This window comes from Denticeps clupeoides, chromosome 11, assembly GCF_900700375.1.
Source record: "Denticeps clupeoides chromosome 11, fDenClu1.1, whole genome shotgun sequence".
In the NCBI taxonomy this organism is placed as follows: domain Eukaryota; kingdom Metazoa; phylum Chordata; class Actinopteri; order Clupeiformes; family Denticipitidae; genus Denticeps; species Denticeps clupeoides.
The window spans coordinates 15,550,983-15,570,089 of NC_041717.1; the positions used below are offsets into that span (position 1 = coordinate 15,550,983).

The 19,107-nt window shown below is 46.0% G+C and overlaps 3 protein-coding genes across 6 annotated transcripts in view; all 3 read right to left on the minus strand.

The window, feature by feature from the left end:
- The window catches only part of msh3 (mutS homolog 3 (E. coli)), a 32,420-nt gene extending 30,012 nt beyond the window's left edge, over positions 1 to 2,408 (minus strand). Inside the window, exons 1-6 of the mRNA XM_028996185.1 lie at positions 2,124 to 2,408; positions 1,047 to 1,250; positions 766 to 960; positions 557 to 673; positions 297 to 414; positions 84 to 217 (exon numbers count right to left, since the gene is read on the minus strand). Coding sequence (XP_028852018.1) covers positions 84 to 217; positions 297 to 414; positions 557 to 673; positions 766 to 960; positions 1,047 to 1,250; positions 2,124 to 2,282 — 927 coding nt within the window. The 5' untranslated portion in view covers positions 2,283 to 2,408. The remainder of the gene's footprint in view (positions 1 to 83; positions 218 to 296; positions 415 to 556; positions 674 to 765; positions 961 to 1,046; positions 1,251 to 2,123) is intronic.
- A 714-nt stretch (positions 2,409 to 3,122) lies between these two features.
- Positions 3,123 to 7,660, minus strand: si:ch211-117c19.1 (myogenesis-regulating glycosidase). Of its 2 annotated transcripts, XM_028996428.1 has the most exons (4): positions 7,595 to 7,660; positions 6,689 to 6,805; positions 6,398 to 6,600; positions 3,123 to 5,708 (listed from the first exon to the last, which is right to left on the minus strand). In XM_028996428.1, the coding sequence occupies exons 3-4, from the start codon at positions 6,595 to 6,597 to the stop codon at positions 3,917 to 3,919; spliced, it is 1,992 nt and encodes a 663-aa protein (XP_028852261.1). In that variant the 5' UTR covers positions 6,598 to 6,600; positions 6,689 to 6,805; positions 7,595 to 7,660; the 3' UTR covers positions 3,123 to 3,916. The 2 variants fall into 2 exon arrangements, with proteins under 2 accessions (XP_028852261.1, XP_028852260.1); XM_028996427.1 differs by having other exon boundaries at positions 6,398 to 6,805.
- A 656-nt stretch (positions 7,661 to 8,316) lies between these two features.
- The window catches only part of mamdc2a (MAM domain containing 2a), a 13,253-nt gene continuing 2,462 nt past the window's right edge, over positions 8,317 to 19,107 (minus strand). Inside the window, exons 3-14 of one of the 3 annotated variants that reach the window (XM_028996209.1) lie at positions 18,866 to 19,107; positions 16,771 to 16,855; positions 16,548 to 16,685; positions 15,944 to 16,200; positions 13,989 to 14,082; positions 13,595 to 13,741; positions 12,778 to 13,043; positions 12,555 to 12,651; positions 11,317 to 11,472; positions 10,713 to 10,987; positions 9,529 to 9,613; positions 8,317 to 8,949 (exon numbers count right to left, since the gene is read on the minus strand). The exon at positions 18,866 to 19,107 is cut by the window's right edge and continues 9 nt beyond it. In XM_028996209.1, the coding sequence (XP_028852042.1) occupies positions 8,888 to 8,949; positions 9,529 to 9,613; positions 10,713 to 10,987; positions 11,317 to 11,472; positions 12,555 to 12,651; positions 12,778 to 13,043; positions 13,595 to 13,741; positions 13,989 to 14,082; positions 15,944 to 16,200; positions 16,548 to 16,685; positions 16,771 to 16,855; positions 18,866 to 19,107 (1,904 nt within the window). In that variant the 3' untranslated portion in view covers positions 8,317 to 8,887. Of the gene's footprint in view, positions 8,950 to 9,528; positions 9,614 to 10,712; positions 10,988 to 11,316; positions 11,473 to 12,554; positions 12,652 to 12,777; positions 13,044 to 13,594; positions 13,742 to 13,988; positions 14,083 to 15,943; positions 16,201 to 16,547; positions 16,686 to 16,770; positions 16,856 to 16,974; positions 17,338 to 18,865 lie in introns of those variants that run through there. The other 2 variants (XM_028996210.1, XM_028996211.1) reach the window with 2 other exon arrangements.

A 19,107-nucleotide genomic window follows, 5' to 3' on the forward strand; every position in this document is an offset into this window, starting at 1 on the left:
CAAAAACCAGAAACATCTAAAGCGAAAAGCAACTAAATTCCTACGGAACACACAGAACATAAAAAGCCCACATGAAGACTCACCACCATGCCCACCACGAGCTCCTTCGACTGCCTGCCCCAGCTCTCACTCACACACATCAAGTAGTTGCTGGAGGAGTCCTGCACCACGTCTTCAGCCTCCTCCAGGTCCCCCATCTTCAACAGCGGGTTGACGTCTGAATGGCTGAATGTTAAGATCCTAACTGTGGCTGCGCCGTTAATTAGAACTAGATCTCCTGAAGAGAGACAGGATACCCTCCCCCACCAGCGTGGACTTGGTGTACAGGGCGCTCAGCTCTCGGGTGAAGAGCGAGCTCCTGGTGGCCCCCGAGGCTTTGATGGCCGTGGTTTCTGTCTGCTTCACCACACCGACCTGGAGAGACTCCCCACAAAACCCCCCCAAAGTGAAACGATTGTCTAGAATTTTTGCTCATATGACGCATAAAAGATCAAAGATGTCTGGAGTGCACGATTATGTCAAATTTCCCCTCACGAACAGAACCACGGCCTCCAACCTTGTAACCCTTGGAAACCAGGCGACGGACGTGGACGAAGAGGCGATGGGCGGGGATGCTGGCGGTCATGAAATTGTGATCCGGGTGACAAAATATGTTCAGCTCCTTCGCCGCAGTCTGGAAACATTGATGCGGGTGAAACAAGCTCAGAGCGGCCTGGTGGCGCCCTGCGTTAAACGCCTGTACACGGGCGCGGCGGGGCCACCCACCTCAGCATCATCGCCGAAGAACCTGTACTTGTAGCCACACTCCACGCAGAGCAGGGCGTCGCGGTGCTTCTCTTTAATCTCCATGAACTGCAGCTCCAGCGGGGTGTAGATGCTCCTGGTCCGCTTATTGGGGACACCCGCCTCGGGGGCGCTTTTTTTGCCCGTGCCACCACCAGCCTGACTGAAGCTGAATGCCTGGGACGATTAGACAGCGCGTTGTGATGCGGCTTTTCGCTTTAAATGGTTTAAGCTCGGTTCAGATACGGTCGTCTTCACCGGACCTGTCTCAGATCTGCGTGTCGGTCCTCTTCCCCCACCACGGGGCTTGGTGCACCGCCCTGGGGTTCTCCGCAGGGTTCCCCACCCGGGCCGCCGGGACAACTGAACCGCTTCAGTCTCTGAAGAGCGCAGTCCATTCCGTCCCCTTCGCGCGAGAGTCGAGCTCTCTTCCCAAGGGACTCCTCCCCATCTGGGCAAAGCTTGTTCTGTAAACGCAAGGGGCGCCACCATGTCAAATACCCCCAAAAATTATCTGCATGGCAATCTACTGTGATACATTATCAATATTCAGGTACAAAATTTACATTACATTTACCAGACGCCCTTATCCAGACTTACAGTCAGTAGTTACAGGGACAGTCCCCCCCTGGAGACACTCAGGGTTAAGTGTCTTGCTCAGGGACACAATGGTAGTAAGTGGGATTTGAACCCGGGTCTTCTGGTTCACAGGCGAGTGTGTTACCCACTAGGCTACTACCACCCTGTCAGTAAACAACATATGTCACGCGACTGCCCTGATGTGTACCGGCAATGACCTCACGATACGATACGGATCACGATGCGATTACTTTGTGATTATTTTGTGATACTGTACGTATTGCGATATTCACTGAAAATCGTGCTGAAATACAAGATGCGGTGTTTGATTAATAATTTAGACAAAACAACATAACTAAATTAGTATGCAAATATATCGATATTTAATTCGATACAATATCACGATATATTGCTGTATAGATATTTTCTAACAACCCTACTGGATCATATAGAGTCTCTGTGCTGATTGGTCAATCTGCTTCTGCTGCATTTCGATTGGTCAGCATCCCAAAACACTAAATAAAAAAATAAAAAAAACAGGAAACAAAACAGGAATAGCACAGGGAGCGCCATGGATATCTGAACCTACGATGTGTGTTTAGTCTGATGATTAAAGAGTTTTATTTCAGACAGGCCACGCCATTGCCATTAAGTAATCATGCTGCGACGGGGAGCGCCACCTGCCGGTGTGGAAGTTCACATTCACAACAACCCCCTGCATCGCCCTTGTAGACTTCCACTCTGCTGCGACCGCTGCTTACCTTGCCTGGAGCTCCAAGGCACGGACGTGCCGAATTCCTTCCCGACTTATTTGCGTTCTTGTCGCCTTCCTGCCTGGTGAAGAACCTGCTGATGGACGCCTGAGAGCTGGACTTGTTCTTGGCCGACTTGGACTTCAGCAGGCTTAAATTCGCGTGCATTGTCACGGCTGCCAGGACCGACGATCCCGGCCGGTAACCGTCAACCGAGGCAGCAAAGGCGTGAAAGACGCGTCCGGATTAAGTTCGCGGGTAAAAATAGGGCAGCCGGCGCGTCAAAACAACGTGTTTCAGATGCGCATGCGCGGTGCACACATGTCCGTGACAAGAGCGTGGTGGCTGCGCTCGTTTTGCGCAGACGTCTATGTTGCCAGGTCTGGTCATGTTAAAGCGTACTGGGCTCATTTCGGGTTGCATTTAACACGTGGTTCAAATAATATTGATTATTATTTGTGCTGTACAGTGTTAGAGTAATGTATACTTATTTAATGTACAAGTTCCTCGGAAAATAGTTCCAAACAGGGCCTGGTGTACACACCATAAACTGGAACGCTTGCCATGTACACTTAACACTTTGATAATGTGTTTGATTGCTCTTTTAAAATTATCTTAGTTATAAATAGGTTTTTTCATTTGTATATGAATTGCTGGCATAGATCAATTTAAAACAATAAACATGTTTATTATCTGGTTTATGCAAGTGAAGTGATTGTCATTGTGAGACACTGCAGCACAGCACAACGGTGACACAACGAAATGTGTCCTTTTAACCATCACCCTTGGTGAGCATTCGGCAGCCATGACAGGTGCCCGTGGAGCAGTGTGTGGGGACGGCGCTTTGGTCGGTCGGGATTTGAACCGGCAACCGGTTCCTTACCCACTTGGCCAACCACAATGAGAAATGACCTGTACATTCAGTAGAGAATTCATTCAATTATAAGGATGTGACATTAGCTGACGAATATTGTCTGCAATCGTTCTATTCAAAATTAAGATTCAAGATTAATTGCAAAAGTTTTTATTGGCAATTAACATTGGCACAAATATTACACACAACGTGTGATATTTAAAATACAATGTACAAAATATTTCCCAAATAATAGATCAAAATGACATTTGGAAAGGAATTAAAGGACATTAACATTTACCAGTTGGAAGAGTAGCGATTTCTCTTCCCCACCTGAGTGAAAATCATTTAAACTTTGGTGTAGCCCTGCATTCAACAGCTGCATCACAAAACAAGACTTCCTGCTCCTTGGGGCTCGTCACCAGAAAATAGAATACAAATTAAAATGCGCAGCTGAGATTAAAAATGACCAATAACAAGAATGATCTTTCACGGACGGATTTTTTTTTAGTCTGCTTCAACCCAATGTTTTCAAAGACTTTGCCACTTTAAAGCTGTGTCAGGATATTTTGTCACTGAATAAAAAAAGAAAAACAAAAGAGAACTGAACCCCAAATCTGCAAATTGTGCACGACTTAATTTGAGACTGTAGACGGACATGTAGCATACGTACTGTATCAGGAATTAGGCCCTCGCCAACACAGCCTTCACACAAAGAAGTGAAACCCCCTGCAAACCATAAAACCTGAATTTTACATTTAAAGCTGAAGCTTATGTTTCTGTTTCGTATTCCCACAAAAAAAAAAAAAACACAGCATCTAAACATCTTCAACGAAACTAATGCTGATGGACATTCCACGGATGGGGCATAACAGGAGCAGAAGACCAAACATGGAACATTCGTTAGGACGAGACTCCATCAGAGCAATAATGCAATACACTGCTGGGCTTAACCAGTCCACACAAAATATGCAATTTCGTCCAGGTCCACAGGGTAGTCAGTTAAATGTTTGGAACCATTATTGTAATATTCCCCTTTGTAGCTTCTCCATCTGCCAGCTGGGAGGTAGATATCTCTCTCTTGTTTGCCAGGCTCAAGAACTGGCGCCACCATGAGATCATCACCAATGAGGAACTGGGAGTCGATCTTGTAGGCGGCCTCATCGTCGGTGGCCAGCCACCAGAGCGGACGGATGATGGGGTCGCCAGTGTCCAGCACTTCCCCCGCCAGCTCCAGGACGCGTGGCGCCACCAGGGTCTCGTGCAGGGTGGTGAACTTCTGGGCAATCTTCACCACCTCCTCGTCATACATCCAGGGCGGGATGGAGAACTGCATGGCGGGCATGAAAGCTGCAAGCTCCAGCCAGCGAATGTACAGCTCGCGGTCTGGAAGCCCGTTGGTTCCCACTGTGCGGTTTGGGTAGGCATTCCCACCCACCATGTCCGGCAAAATGAACTGGTATCCCAGAATCCCGATCGTTAATACAGAGGGAATGATAGACTTGAGGCCCAGGTCATGACCCCAGACAGAGTCCCGGTCGAAAAGTCTGAAGAAGCACGAGATGTTTTGTGACTGGTACCCCGACCGCAACTCTGCGCGGTCGTTAAAGGGGATGGCCATTTCCGTGTAGCGTCTGGTAAACGTGCTGGGGTCGTGCAATGGCGTGAAAGAGCTAAATTGCTGTGGGAGGTAGCTGGTCTCGCCTGCGTCAAATTTAAAGGACGCAATTCCATACTTGACTTTCAGGGCTCGCAGGTGAGACGCGTACCATTCACGGGTCTCTGGGTTCGTGAAATCCAAGATCCCGCCAATCCCGTTCCACCATCGGACCAGCGCCGGGAGTTGGCCAGTGGGCTCACGAACAAACAGGCCCCTCTCCACGGCGACGCCAAAGTTGCTGGAATTATAATTAACGAATGGATGTGTCCACAGAGAGACATGGAACTTGTCGTGCTTCAGGCTCTGGAACATGGCGGACGCGTTGGGGAACTTGGCGGGGTCGAACTCGAACTCACCATAGCCGCTGGTGTAGCAGTCGTCCAGCTCCAGGTGGCTGCAGTTGAAGCCGTGCTGCCGGATCTGGCCCGCGAACCTCAGCAGCTTCTCCTGGTCCACCTCCGTCTTGTGCAGCGCCCAGGTGGACCAAATGGGGTGGCGGAACACGGCCTCGGACGGGACCTTGTTGGGCTTGTTGAAGTACCGGCGCACCATGTACTTGTGGATGGACGTCACGTCGAAGCCGACGCAGACGCGGTAGCTCAGCTCCGCCTGCGCCGGCCGCCCGGCGGGCGGCTTGTAAGGCGTGTTCTCGTAGCGAGCCTGGAAGCGGAGGACCTTCTCCGGCTCGCTCCAGCCCAGGTGAAAGGGCACGGAGTCGTTGATCTTTATCGCCGTGGCGTTGGACGACAGCCAGTAGCGTTCCAGAATGCTGCCGAAGTCTTGCTGCTTGGAGAAGATGTCGCCGGTGATGAAGGGCTTGGGAGCCGCTTGGCCTTCCACTGCAATAGGCCAGTGCTGGATGGCACTCTGAGCCCCGCCGTACCAGTGGGAGCCGCTGTAGTACATGGCGTGTTCCACGGCCTTGCCCTCTTCCAGCTCCTCCCACCGGACGCGGTAGCACATCACCGTGTCCTTCGGCCGCACCGTCTGTATGAAGAAGTTCAGCTTCCCTGCCTCGCTTCGGCTGCAACTAAGAATTCCATCTTCTTTTGAGCACGAGTCCAAGTCGAGGGTGCCAGTCCTGACAAAAACAAAAAAAAGCCCCATCTACAGTAAACCACAAGCTCACCGACCACATTAACACAAACCAGAAATAGTAGAAAAGAAAGAAAGAAAGTAGTTCATTCTATCTAATCTACAACGTTTATGGTTTCCAGTTCACCTTTGAGTAACAGTACAAACAAAAACCACTTTTTGTTAAGTACATAACTCCACATGTGTTCATTCATAGTTTTGATGCCTTCAGTGAGAATCTACCAACGTAAATGGTCATGAAAATAAAGAAAACAGATTGAATGAGAAGGTGTGTTTATATAAAAAATGTGCTGAGGCTGTGAAGAACTTTACACTAAGTGTTAATTTTATTTATTACATTAATATTATAGTAGCCTAGTGGGTAACACACTCGCCTATGAACCAGAAGACCCAGGTTCAAATCCCACTTACTACCATTGTGTCCCTGAGCAAGACACTTAAACCTGAGTTGCTCCAGGGAGACTGTCCCTGTAACTACTGATTGTAAGTCGCCTGGTCGCCTATTTTTGACATGAAAAATATCTGAAATTATTACCATAAGTCGTAAATAAGTTTTTGTGAATTGTGAGTGTTCATATATCCAGTGCTTTCACCAGTATGCTGTTTTCAATCCACCAGCTATTAAGAGTTCATTGTGGACCCTGCTCGGTGAGATTCTCTCTTCCAAATACAAACCTGAATGCCATTTTGAAGACGACAGCCCCGCCCTGGTTGCGTATGGTGAAGCCGTCCTTGTTGAGGTACAGCAGTTCAGTCTTGAGCATCTCGGCCCGCCGCAGAGATGCGCTGTAGTAGCACCAGGCCACCACGGCGGCTATCAGCAAGACCACGCCGGGGGTCGCGGCCACGATCATGTGGCGACCGCGCCGGCCCATCTTCTTCTTAGGCGGAGCATAGTTATTAAAGGGGCCGGGGTGGAGGTCCCCGACCGTTCCTCGCACAATCTGGTACATGAAGAATACTTACAGGACCATGAGTTAAACTACTGTAGTACGGTCATTCCATTACGGTAAAACCAGGAACCGAGGCAGCAGAAATGTGCCCGAGCATCCGGTTTAGTCCCGGCTTTCAACAGCTTCCACTCTGGAAAAAATGGAATTCAAAATTAGGTCGTCGTTTCTAAACGCCATTTCGCGAAAATGACCTGCTGAACGTAACCGTGGCTGCACTACACAACGCCAAAACTGCCACGGCGAAGGAGTTTCCTCCACGCTCCAGCCACACTACATGAAACAACGCGTAGGCAAGTTGGAGCAGGAAGGCCAAGAAGCTACTTGACTACTGGATTAGTGTTTACATCATGCAATTGCAGTGCGTCTTTTTTTAACCCATTATAATATTTACAGGAGGCAGAATTTAGCTTATTTTGAGCCTGGACTGATTCTTTCATTCCACGCACGACGGACAATCCCATTTAATGTACAGAATTTCACGTAGAACTTTAGCTCGTCAACTTTGCGAGTGCACATCACTTTATTGGCCTCGAACGAAGGGTCTGGAGGGGGAGGACGAACGCAAAAGGATCCGGCGCCATAACCTACATTACGTGTATCAGAGCAGTGATCAATGGAACCCTGGTCGATAGTACAGGCCACGTGACCTCGATCACGGCTCCTAAAACCCACGGGATCGCCGAGGTGCAGCTCATGCGGTCACCTGGAATTACATGTGGAGCCACGCGTGCGACACGCAGGACGCAGCCTCACGTCAAGAAGCGACAATGCACTTCGAGCACCCCTCGTGTTTCACGTCAATAACGTGCCACCGATACGGCAACGACAAGTTCTTGCCTGTTTTACTAAGACAGTAGTAAAACAGGCAAGTACAGTAGTAAAGTACAGTAGTAAAGTGGGAAAAGCAGGAGCTACTCACCGTCCGAATGGCCAAACAAGGAGAGAGAAGCACAGGTCGACACAACTTCGAGCGAGGCACGTGACGCCACCGCGCCGGGGGGTTGTGGGAAATGTAGTTTAGAGTCATTTCTTTCCCTTTTCCCCCCTTCTTTTTTCAGCAAAAACAGCAGTTGCAAAACGTCCAAATGTATGAAACTCAACATTCGCGCGTTTCAATCAAATATTACTTATTTCAGTATTTAGTCATTTTGGAACAGAATGTCATTTTTCCCGTAAGAGGGTAGTGCTTCATTACCATCACTTAAATATAAATCATACGTTTCATGCTTAGTTATCACATAAGAACATATTTCGCAACAAAATGCAGACACACAGCTTTACATGTATGTAAATGTATAATGTACGTCCATTTAACTAGTTTAACTAGAGCTATTTTCTTCTTAATATTATTATTATTTATTATGTATGGTCTGTTATCCCCTGTCAGTACTATATTCAGTACTACACCCATGATATTGAGAACAATAATTACACTGCATTTAAACACAGAGCAGATGTGAATATTAAAAAAATAAATAACAGAGATTTCCGTGGTTACCACTAGAAGGAGCCTGTGTACCACCAGTGAACCATCTTATAAGTGGCATAATATGCACACATAGACATATTAATTGTAGGCATATAGATTATAGGATTTTTTGAATGCTGAAGGCATAATGAATAATCATAAGATCATTAAGCTATTTTTCAGACTGTTTTATTACAAACATTTCTCAAAAGAGGTGTTATAATAGTACAATGTTGATCATGAAGTCCCTGTACCCTCCTTTTGTCATGAGTTTATCAAAACACATCAGTCTTTAAAACACTACAACACATTGCATTCATTGTATTTGTGTGGAACTGTTATTATTGAGTAGAAATAATACAAATAAATACAAAATCCACTCCACTCAAAAAATATTTTCTTTACATTTGGGGAAAACTGCTATTTTCTGAAATGTTACAATTATGTTTGTTGTCATTTAACATTCTTAGACATTTAATAAAAGGAGGTGGCACCCATACACCCATACTCCTGGCTTGTAGGACCGTCCGATGTTAAATGAACCACTCGACAACCAGATAACCCCAACCACCTCAAAAGAGCAGCAGTGGAATGAATACACCATTCTGCACAGCGATGCACGACTACATTGTAACATACAGACGTTGATCTACATTTTAAAAGCTGCAAGAACTGTTCCTCAATAAACGTCAAGCTGATCCTCCACGCTCACTGCACTCAACACCATGAAGGCTGCAGTGTCTCTCAGTATTCAATCTCGTTGAAGTTCTCAGAGAAGCCTGAATATGGAATGCTGTCTCCGGAATCTGAAAATGAGAATCAGTAGAAGTGGTCAGGCTTAATGCATGTTCCGTTTCAGAAAGGATGCAAACTGTGCACATACTGAGCTAGCTGATTACTAAATGCCTGAATGAAAAAGTGTGTAATCACCACATGCAGATTTTGTTCGATGCATCACACAACGACAGGCCTTTCTGTTTACTGGATGCCTGCTTTCATTCAGTTACTGTGACTGTACATCAGAGGGCCAGAAGTGCAGCAGATGAGAAAAGCCTCGAGGCAGCTAGTACACAGATGTAGCAGTGCAGCCGGCGCCGGAGACAGGCGGGCCGCGGTGGAGGGGGGGAGCTGAGTCAGCAGCAGGTATTCCACTCACCTCAGCCCTGACCACTAACAGCGGCCCGCTGGGATCTGCTGGGCCGCAATCCATTTTCTTTCCCTAACACGTTCTGCTGCACTGCAGCTATGCCTACGTGCCGGGAATGTTGCTGGGACAGGGCTGCTGAACGGGCCACGGGAAAACTTTGGAGAATGTCTGCTGTTCCTGTCTGTGTTCAGAACAGTATACTATGTGCTTTTGTTACAGGCTGCCTGCGCAAGGATACCTTTGCATGATCCATGTTTAAAGACTATGTCATCGATGGCAATGTCGCTTCTTATTGATGGTCCACGGGTAGCTTCAAACACAATCTGTAAAAATATGAATAAACCTGTTATATATATAATAAACCTGTTAATATGAATAAATCTGTTACAAGCAAAGGAGCCAAAATTACACAAAGACAAGAGATCATTTTAAGGAAAAACCCAGAATATGGGATCCTGTGTCCTTGGACCATTTTTCAGACATTTGACTCATTTGGTAATTACAATTACAAAATCTTCCACATAATCAGCAATAGTTATCAAAGACCAGTACAACTGTAAAAACAAGTAAAATCTACATTTTGTGCAATCTATTTTCCGACAATGCAAATATTGTAGTAGTGGTCAGTATAAATCATAATTTGTTTATCCTTCTTTAATATTTTGTCAAGTTTTGGTCACTGATGGTCATATTAAATTATTTGCTTGGCAAAATCAACCCAAACAATGTCATCAAAAAATCACATTAAAAGGTTTCTCCACAAAAGATTGTCCATTGATTCACTAGTATCATCCCTTGATTTGACATTAAGCACAATTGTAAATTAACAATCCTTAATTAAAATGGGTGCTGTACAAGACTGCCAATCTCAGCGGGCTGGTTGTAACATATCTTGGTGTGCTTTTTTCACTTTTGCCAAAGCTCCAGAATGTCCATGTGAGTCAGAATTTATTAGTGAACAGCTCTGACTACATAATACACAGAGTAGGTGGTTCTTCAGTGTGGCCAAAGACACATTTGCGATCAACATGCGCCTATAATAAGAACCTACTAAGGATCACAGTGAAAGTGAAGTGAAAGTGAAGTGATTGTCACACGTGATACACAGCAGCACAGCACACAGTGCACACAGTGAAATTAGTCCTCTGCATTTAACCCATCACCCTGAGTGAGCAGTGGGCAGCCATGACAGGCGCCCGGGGAGCAGTGGGTGGGGACGGTGCTTTGCTCAGTGGCACCTCAGTGGTACCTTAGCAGATCGGGATTCGAACCGGCAACCTTCTGATTACGGGGCCGCTTCCTTAACCGCTAGGCCACCACTGCCGCTGATCTGATCTGAGCAACCGAGTATCAACGCATCCCCAGCTGTTTTCTTCGTATTGGGTCACAAGCATAAGCAGTTTGGACGGGGTTTCCTCTGACCTGGTGTCTGGTGCGGCACTCGTACTCAATCATCGCCCGCATCCACGAGATGCTCTGCTCTCCTTGCCGCTTCCAGAGCAAGGTGTCCCGGTGACGGGGACGGGTCCCGTGGTGGAGGCGATGCAGCAGCACACTCAGCAGGCCCGTCCCTGATCCGTACATGTGGTAAAAGAAACTGAGGCACTGGGGGCCGTCGGAACCCCGCAGCTCTGGTGTCACGAGATGAGCAGAGTGACCAGACAACATGTGGGATGCCTCAATGTACATGAAGTACCCTGAAAACAAACCAAACCATGCAAACCAAGTCATTCCAGTGATTATTTCACTGCTGTTTTTCTCTTATCTGATGATTTAAGAACATGACTGTAGGGGATCTAGTGAACCAATGCTTCCTGTGACAAATCAATAGCAGTTTTCTGGAAATTACTCCATTAAATTGAGTTTCGGGTCACCAAAAAGCCAGTCCTGTTAATTAATGGAAAGATTCGGAGGATAAACTGATATCCGCAGGCAGCGGAGTCAGGTGGATCAGTTCATTACGTTTAGAGCAGAGCAGGTGGATGTCCTAGAGCAAAGGGGGCAGATGGACATGCAGTTAACTCACCCACCCCTAGGGTGTGGTCTCCCCTGGGTCCGGTGTACGAGGTGGGAGTCTGGCCTCGGGTGCGGATCCAGTTGTGCCTGTGAAGATTCTTCTCTTGGATGTAGCCGCAGTCGCCAAGCTCAAAGTTGCATTGCCCTGTGGGCGGCCGCAGAGGGCCTAAAAACCACAGCCACAGTTAAATAACAACATTTACATTACATTACATTTACAGCATTTATCCAGAGTTACAATCAGTAGTTACAGGGACAGTCCCCCCCTGGAGAAACTTAGGGTTAAGTGTCTTGCTCAGGGACACAATGGTAGTAAGTGGGTTTTGAACCTGGGTCTTCTGGTTCATAGGCGAGTGTATTACCCAATAGGCTACTACCACCCTACACTAGGCTACTACCACCCTACATAATAATAATAAAGACACTTTCATTTAAGGTTCAACTGTCAAGACAGGATGAGCAGGAGGGTTAAGTCCACCTTTCCTTGCTTAGTGAGATTGGTTTGATCATATAATTAGTACCTGATCACGTTGAAGAACACTGTAAAAACAATAAGGCAACTTTCCCATTGCAAAGACGTGATATGACCTCATGACTTAACATTTTGAGTTTTCTAAACTTTATCATGTTTGCAACAAAGGCGCATTGAAACTTGTTGAAATTCAACAAGCAATGGCTCCCATAAAAAATAATAAATAGATAAATGGGATGGAACTACACTCCCCACTGATGGACGCTGCGCCCGCCACACTCCCCACTCCCACTATGCCGGTGCCGCGCCGATTGTTCTAGCCTACAGATCAGCATCGTCACGATTAACACCACATCGCCTGTGCCTCTCACTCTGTTGCAAATCTCGAGGTGATGGAAAGGGTGGTCCTAATCAGTATTAGATATCGTCTCACGACTGAACAGCGTATTTACGCTGTTGCTTTCTTCTGAATTCGCAGGCATGTATCTCCCCCATGTTGGCTGCTCTTGAAAGGAAACAACTCAGCACTGTCTGTCTTCTTTTTCTACTGCTAGTGGTTGTGTGTGTGTGTTTTTTTCGTTTTTTTGCTCGGTTTCTCTCTGCTTCTTTTCATGTTTGGCCGCTTCAGCTCCATGGCATGTGAGCAGGAAAACAACATCAGCTTCGGAATGCTGTTGAAACAGCGGTTAATAACTGTTTCTCAGCTGCTCCCGTAATTACAGGCTTCCATGCCCTATAACCCGAGTCACGCTCCTGAAGTGATACAGCCCTCTTACCGACAGCAACCTGACAGTCGCCGAGTGTCACCGTGATGTCATCGAGAGCAACTAGCCCGCAGTCCCAGAAGTTTCTGCAGATGGTAACAAACACTATCTAAACAGGAAACAGAGAAAGGAAAATGTCACATGGCCTTTATGAACACAACGCACACAGAATACTGACGTGCATATAACCTGCTGAAGAATACACTACACAAACTGCAAATAAAAACTTTCACACCTTAACAGGCATGGGCTTCTGGAAGGTTAAGTCCACCTCGGTCCAGACGTCTCTGGAGGTCTCAGAGATGGTCCAGATCTTCTCCTGGGCTACGTTGTTCTCTTCGTAGAGGTACAGTGCAAGGGCATTGTCCATTTTCACGAAGCCATGTACAGTGTAGTAGAACCTGAGGCAGTACTTGTGATTCTCCGGGAGGAGGGGTCCATGAAGACGGCCCACGTACCCTGGGCGGTTGGTAAAACGTGTGTTGGCAAGAAGAAATGAGCCTACAGAGGGTGTAGAAACATGAGTTGTTTTCCTTTTGCAACATCACCACCATACATGTCATCAAGCATCATGTTAAAATAATTGTTCTAATTCTTATTATAATATAACCTGGATCAATACTTGATGCTGATTGGCTGACAGGTATACAGTACACTTTTGCATCTAGCGTTTTTTTTTGCCTGTTTTAACACAGTCCTCATTGTGATCCTCTTAAAATGTATTTCACAAATACAAACATTACATTAAAACCTAATTAAAATCTTGGATGGTGGATGAAGGTGAAGTTTAGGAGGTAATTTTTACATCTGGCCATCCATCACATTAAACACTGCAGAAACTACAGAAACCTAAAAACCTTTCTCTCCCCCTATCGCTCATCTAAACAGACATTAGACACTGACGCCTGTAAAGTATGTTTAAAAAAATATATATAATAGGGATATAATAAAGTATAGAGAGGAACTGATTTAGTTCTGTCATTCCTCCTGGGCACAGTCAACTCCTGAGATCCATGAGAGCCACACAATACAGAATAGCTGGAGCAACCTACCAGTTCCAGTCGTATGGTCTCCAATCCGGTAGACGTTTGGTTTTACCGATACCCTGTTCCAGACGGAGCCTCCAATACGCTCCTGGTAGTACTGGCAGTAGCCCTCCTCAAAGTCGCAGTCAGAGATGGAAGGGTCAAAGATGGGCTCTGGAACACAAAAGTCAGGTCCTAGGATGTTTGCTTGGTTTATTTCCATTGGGGTATCTGTATTTAACATGTGTCTAAAACTTGGCCTGGCTGAATGAAGTTGTGAAATAGTTTATACCAGAGCTGAAACAGAGCTGGAGCCAACTCAGTCACAAGACTTTTGATAAAATAGCTTTTTAATGCGTATGTGTGTGTGTCTGTATACGCAAAAGCAGGAAATCTGCCATGACAACAGTACAAATCTGACCCGTTTCTTGGTGGCAAAACTGTGGCGAGAAGGAGATGTCATCCAGCGCGACGTAGCCTCCTCGAGCGCTGTTGAAGGCCACTTCAAACACCGCCTGCACACAGCAAAAAAAAAAACACCACTCCATGCCAGTCCAACCATCAGAGCCGGCCGGCAGTTCCGCAACAACACCCCCACCCACTACTCAGAAATCAATCGCCAACAGCTCTGAGGGTTCATTATACAGTCACCTGCAGCTTGAACAGGCATCCTCCGATATCACAAGCTGACGACCTATTACTTTACATTTTATTAGATATTAGGTATGAACCAGTTTTGTTTGTAGGTTGGTAGTAGCCCTAGCGTAACACACTCGCCTATGAACCAGAAGACCCAGGATCAAATCGCACTTACTACCATTGTGTCCCTGAGCAAGACGCTTAACCCTAAGTTGCTCCAGGGGGACTGTCCCTGTAACTACTGATTTTAAGTCGCTCTGGATAAGGGCGTCTGAAAAATGCTGTAAATTTACCATAAATGCTTCCACTTTACATTCCGGCATAACATATTTAATGCATTATACACGCACAGTATTTGTTAACTTCACTGTTGTACACCACCTTTGTCCTAATATGATGTACAGTACAGTCAACATTCTATATAATTGTATTCTCCTAAACCACATTCTTCTACTATGGACAGTTGCTATGAAATTTAATCTTGTCCGTTATCAATGTGATTAATTAAACAAGCACGTTAAAATATATTTATTCCATTTACACACCTGCTTTGTTGTTTACTGTACGCTCACACAAAAGTGCCACATCAACGCTTAGGGGTGGGCGTGTCTGCTGTGCAGAGGGAACAAAGGCGGCGACCAATGGGTGTTTCTCACTAGTCACAACACAGCCGCTTAACCCGCAACAATCCCATGTGATTCGCCAAACACGTTCGCAGCCAAGAAAATAGCATCAATGTATTGGTTGGCTGGCACTTTAAAGGGATTTGAAAGTTTTTTTAACTTTCGGCCGCAAGGGCTACAAGCAACGTGGACCCCTGATTTTGAACTCAGACATTGTGCTCTTATTGCTTTTACTACCAGTTTAACCACTTCTGTACGTGTTGTTTTACCCCCCAAAAAAACTTAGTGCGGTGCATAACACTCATTATACAGCTAGCAGGTTTCCAGGTTACAGTTTGCGGGTTGCACGCTGTAAAAAGCTGACTTGAAAAGTCACGACAACATGGGAGATAAACATTCGGAGAGCTGACCTCAGGCTCTCTGCACATTCTCTCCTCATTTATTTACTTCTGCGCAGCACCGCGCCGGCTGCAGCGGCTCAAACGCAGCGGCCGCTGCCCAGCCCATCGCTCGTGTTTACACAAGGGTTTGAGAACGCGATCTGGCCATAAGTGTTCTGGCGTAGCCATTGCCGGTTCAAGACTTCATCCACAAAGCCGGAGTGTCACCTGTGGTTGGGAGCTGGTCAATCTGCTCCAGGGAGCTTTGTGTTGGTATAGCAGCCACACGCGTTGTGTCACACGGCCAAATAAACATTCACGGTATCATGGTATAGAACATTTTATGGACTGAATGCATCCGGTCAGACGAGTTAGCAGTTCCCCCTGAATTCCCGCCAGCAAGTTTCCAGGCCGGTGTCCTGTTGAGTGACTAATGACCGGCCTCTCACTCCGGCCCAGGTCCCCCCGGCCACAATGGCAGGGTTTAATTATGAAAATGAACTGGTGTGGAACGACTCCGAGAGCAAAAAAACCTCAAGTGTCCTTTGTCTGAAAGTCTAAGCCATGTTAAATGAAGAAACATTATCACATTATCGCACAGGATTTGGGCTGTAAGGATTCAGCTGAGGCAGTAAATGTGCAGGGCTACAGCAACGCTGGACCATAAAATCCGCTCTTAACGGCTTTGTTGTTTTTATCGAAAGTCGCTGCCAAGGAAATGACTTTGTACCGACCTCTATGGGATGCGGCGCCTTGATGTCAACTTGCACTAACTTCCATGTGGACGTGGCGTAGACGTCAGGCCTCCATATTTCTTCGTAGTGTCCCAGCTCATCCTTTGTGAAGAGGGAGAAAAAGTTCCCCCTGGCCTGGTCCCTCTGGTAGTAAAAGGACAGGCAGCCTGACATCGGGGTGGTCGTCATTGGAGATGAGAGTTTGGCCACTTCCTGGAACCTCTTTGCATAAACTGAATCTACATACATATAGTGACCTAATGAAAGAAAATAAGTGTTACATCAGTGCCAAAAAGGATGAATAACATGTAAAGCAGCAATTCATTTAATTAAATCATCATAAACAACGTTGAATTGTATGGTATGGATTTTGCTTGATTAGTTCTACACTTTACAGTCAATTCAGTAGTGCCGTCGCGCAATGCATTATTTTTCAATATTTCATAAATTAACAATGCACTGACATTCTATAATGATGGTTTACGTATTTTCAGGGATTTTTTTTCTAAAGGACATTCAGCTGAAAAAACCCATCCTAAATCAGCGTTGAATTATGCACATGGGGCTAGCTAAAGCCACGGGAGGAAACTCTAGTACACAGTACCTCTTTCATTGTTCATGGTGTGGTCATCTGGTAGGTTGGACTGAGGGTCACGAGCAAGGCTGCCGCCCACGTACCAATTCACGTTGGGGTTCCACTGATTATTGTAGCCGCACAAGTGATGCTCCTCAAAGTTACATTCTGCAGGAAATGTCAAACACATCACATTATGGAATTAATGCAGAATGCATTTTATTGATAACATTTGATAACTGGTAACACTGACCTATGCAGTAGCCAGGTACAATGTGGATTTCAAAGAGGGCCAGGCTGTTGCCTTCTCCTTGCCCGGGCGTGCCCTCCATTAGAAGCTAAAATGGTGATGAGGAAGAACAAGATAGAGAGAAGCATATCAACTAATAATAAAAGGTGTAGTTTACAGACACAGTTCAGGGGCCAGGTCCTTCAGAGGACACATTTGTGACATTACCGGCCTGACAAGGCTGTCCCAATTTGGAGGCTTCTTCAAATGCGATCCACAAATGCATCCATCTTCTCCTGGGCCAAGAATTCTTTCGATAAAGCCTTCATGGTCTGACCTATCCCATAATTCATAGAGCGTTTTGTTTGGAGGGACACTGCAATTATCCATCTCATTTAACAATGTCTCCTGAATTGAAACATGCCAAAAAAGTCAAAAGGCTTATAATTAGGGCTGACAATTGCTTAGTTTATTCTTAAAGTAATCAATCACAGATTTTGCAATGAACTTGCTATGAGGCATATTAAAAACTATTACAGAGACAAGTGTGTAAGCTGTATTAGTGACTATAATTTTTTTCCATTGCAGTCATACTTACTCTCTCTCTCTCTCTCTCTCTATATATATATATATATATATATATATAAATCAGCCTGACTGTATGTAGCACACTTGCTAACTCGCTAACATTTTCATAACATGTCTCATGTTGTCAGAAAAGAAATCAAATGGCCAGTCAGCTCCTCCTCTTCCAATTAAAGCCAACAAGCAAGCAGCGCTATTCTTGTTCCAAATGTTATTTATTTGTGAAATCAAAGATGTTAGCCAAAAGGCCTTGGAGCAGTGGTGGCCTAGCAGGCAGTGTTAACACCCACGGCGTCTGCAAAAGGCCTTGGAGTTTGGATTGACGACAAACTGAGTCTGAACCATCACTGCGAGCTGCGATCTCCAGATGCTGCAGGTTCACTCTCTACAACATTCGCAAGATTCGGCCTTTTCTTTCACAACAGGCTACGCAGCTCCTCGTCCAGGCAATGGTCATCTCCAAACTCGACTATTGTAACTCTCTCCTGGCTGGAGCCTCTGCAGTCACCATAAAACCACTCCAGATGGTCCAAAATGTGGCAGCCCGTCTCATCTTCAATCAGCCGAAACACACCCATGTCACGCCTCTTCTTACCTCCCTCCACTGGCTCCCGGTAGCTGCTCGCATTGAGTTTAAATCTTTGATGCTGCCTACAGGGCTGTATATGGAACTGCGCCCTCCTACATCAATACAATACTACCTAGCTACACTCCTGCACGCCCTCTCAGATCTGCAAATGCAATGAGACTGAAAATTCCTTCTTCACGGGGTCTCCGATCCCAATCAACTCCGTCTCCGTTGTTGTCCCTGGCTGGTGGAACAACCTGCCCTCCTCCATTCGACTAGCCGAGACTACGACCACCTTTAAGAAGCAGGTGAAAACCCACTTATTCAAAAAGTATTTCAGATGAATCTAACACTTACAAACGCACATGCACACACACTGCACAAAATAAATTTCAAAATGTTTTCTTCGTCTAGCACTTAACAATTTCCGAGCATGTTCTTTTTCTGTTAGACCTTATCAGGGCTCTTAGTTTTGTAAACTCAAAATCTATAGAAATCGAACGAGAATTGCTGGTGTCTTCCTCTTCTAAGTCGCTTTGGATTAAAGTGTCTGCTAAGTAAGGTAAAAAGGAAAGTAAAAGGTAGGAAAGCGAACCCATGTCCCCACACACTGCTCCCCGGGGCGCCTGTCATGGCTGCCCACTGCTCACCAAGAGTGATGTTAAAAGCAAAGGACACGTTTCTTTGTGACACTTCACTTTCACATTTTATTAGCAGGGATCTTAGCGCTATTAAAAGAATGCATTTATTCCATTCAACTAAATTTAACCAATTAAGAAAAAAAGATGCATTATAATTGAATTTTTGAAACCCCACTAACTACTATTGCATCCCTGAACATATTTAACCCGATACTTAGCACTAAGACCACTGACCCATGGGTCTCATGGTAAGCGCCCATGGCTGCCGTTTTTCTTCAGCAGGGGCGATTACTGAATGGAAGATGCTCTGCAGAAGATTGCACACCTGGTAGGGTTTAGTAGTGTTGGGGAGGTCAACGCTAGCGATAAGCCAGCTGTCCGAGGGCTTATTTGCTGTCCACAGGGTGAAGTCGAAGTTTTCGCCCTCGGGTCGCAGGTGGAGCTGCAGCGAACCGGCACCGGTGATCTGGTAGACCAGACGAACGCAGTTCCAGTCCAGGAGCTCCAGCCTGGGGCTCACCAGGACAAACTTGTCCTTCACGTCCAGTGACGAGGACTCAGCAGTTA

Bases quoted from the DNA above. Each gene is read 5' to 3' on its own strand.
- si:ch211-117c19.1 (XM_028996427.1), bottom strand. From the start codon at position 6,675: ATGTACCAGATTGTGCGAGGAACGGTCGGGGACCTCCACCCCGGCCCC. The intron at 5,709-6,397 runs GTTTGTATTTGG...TGTTTTTGTCAG, and splicing joins GTCTTCAAAATGGCATTCAG to GACTGGCACCCTCGACTTGG.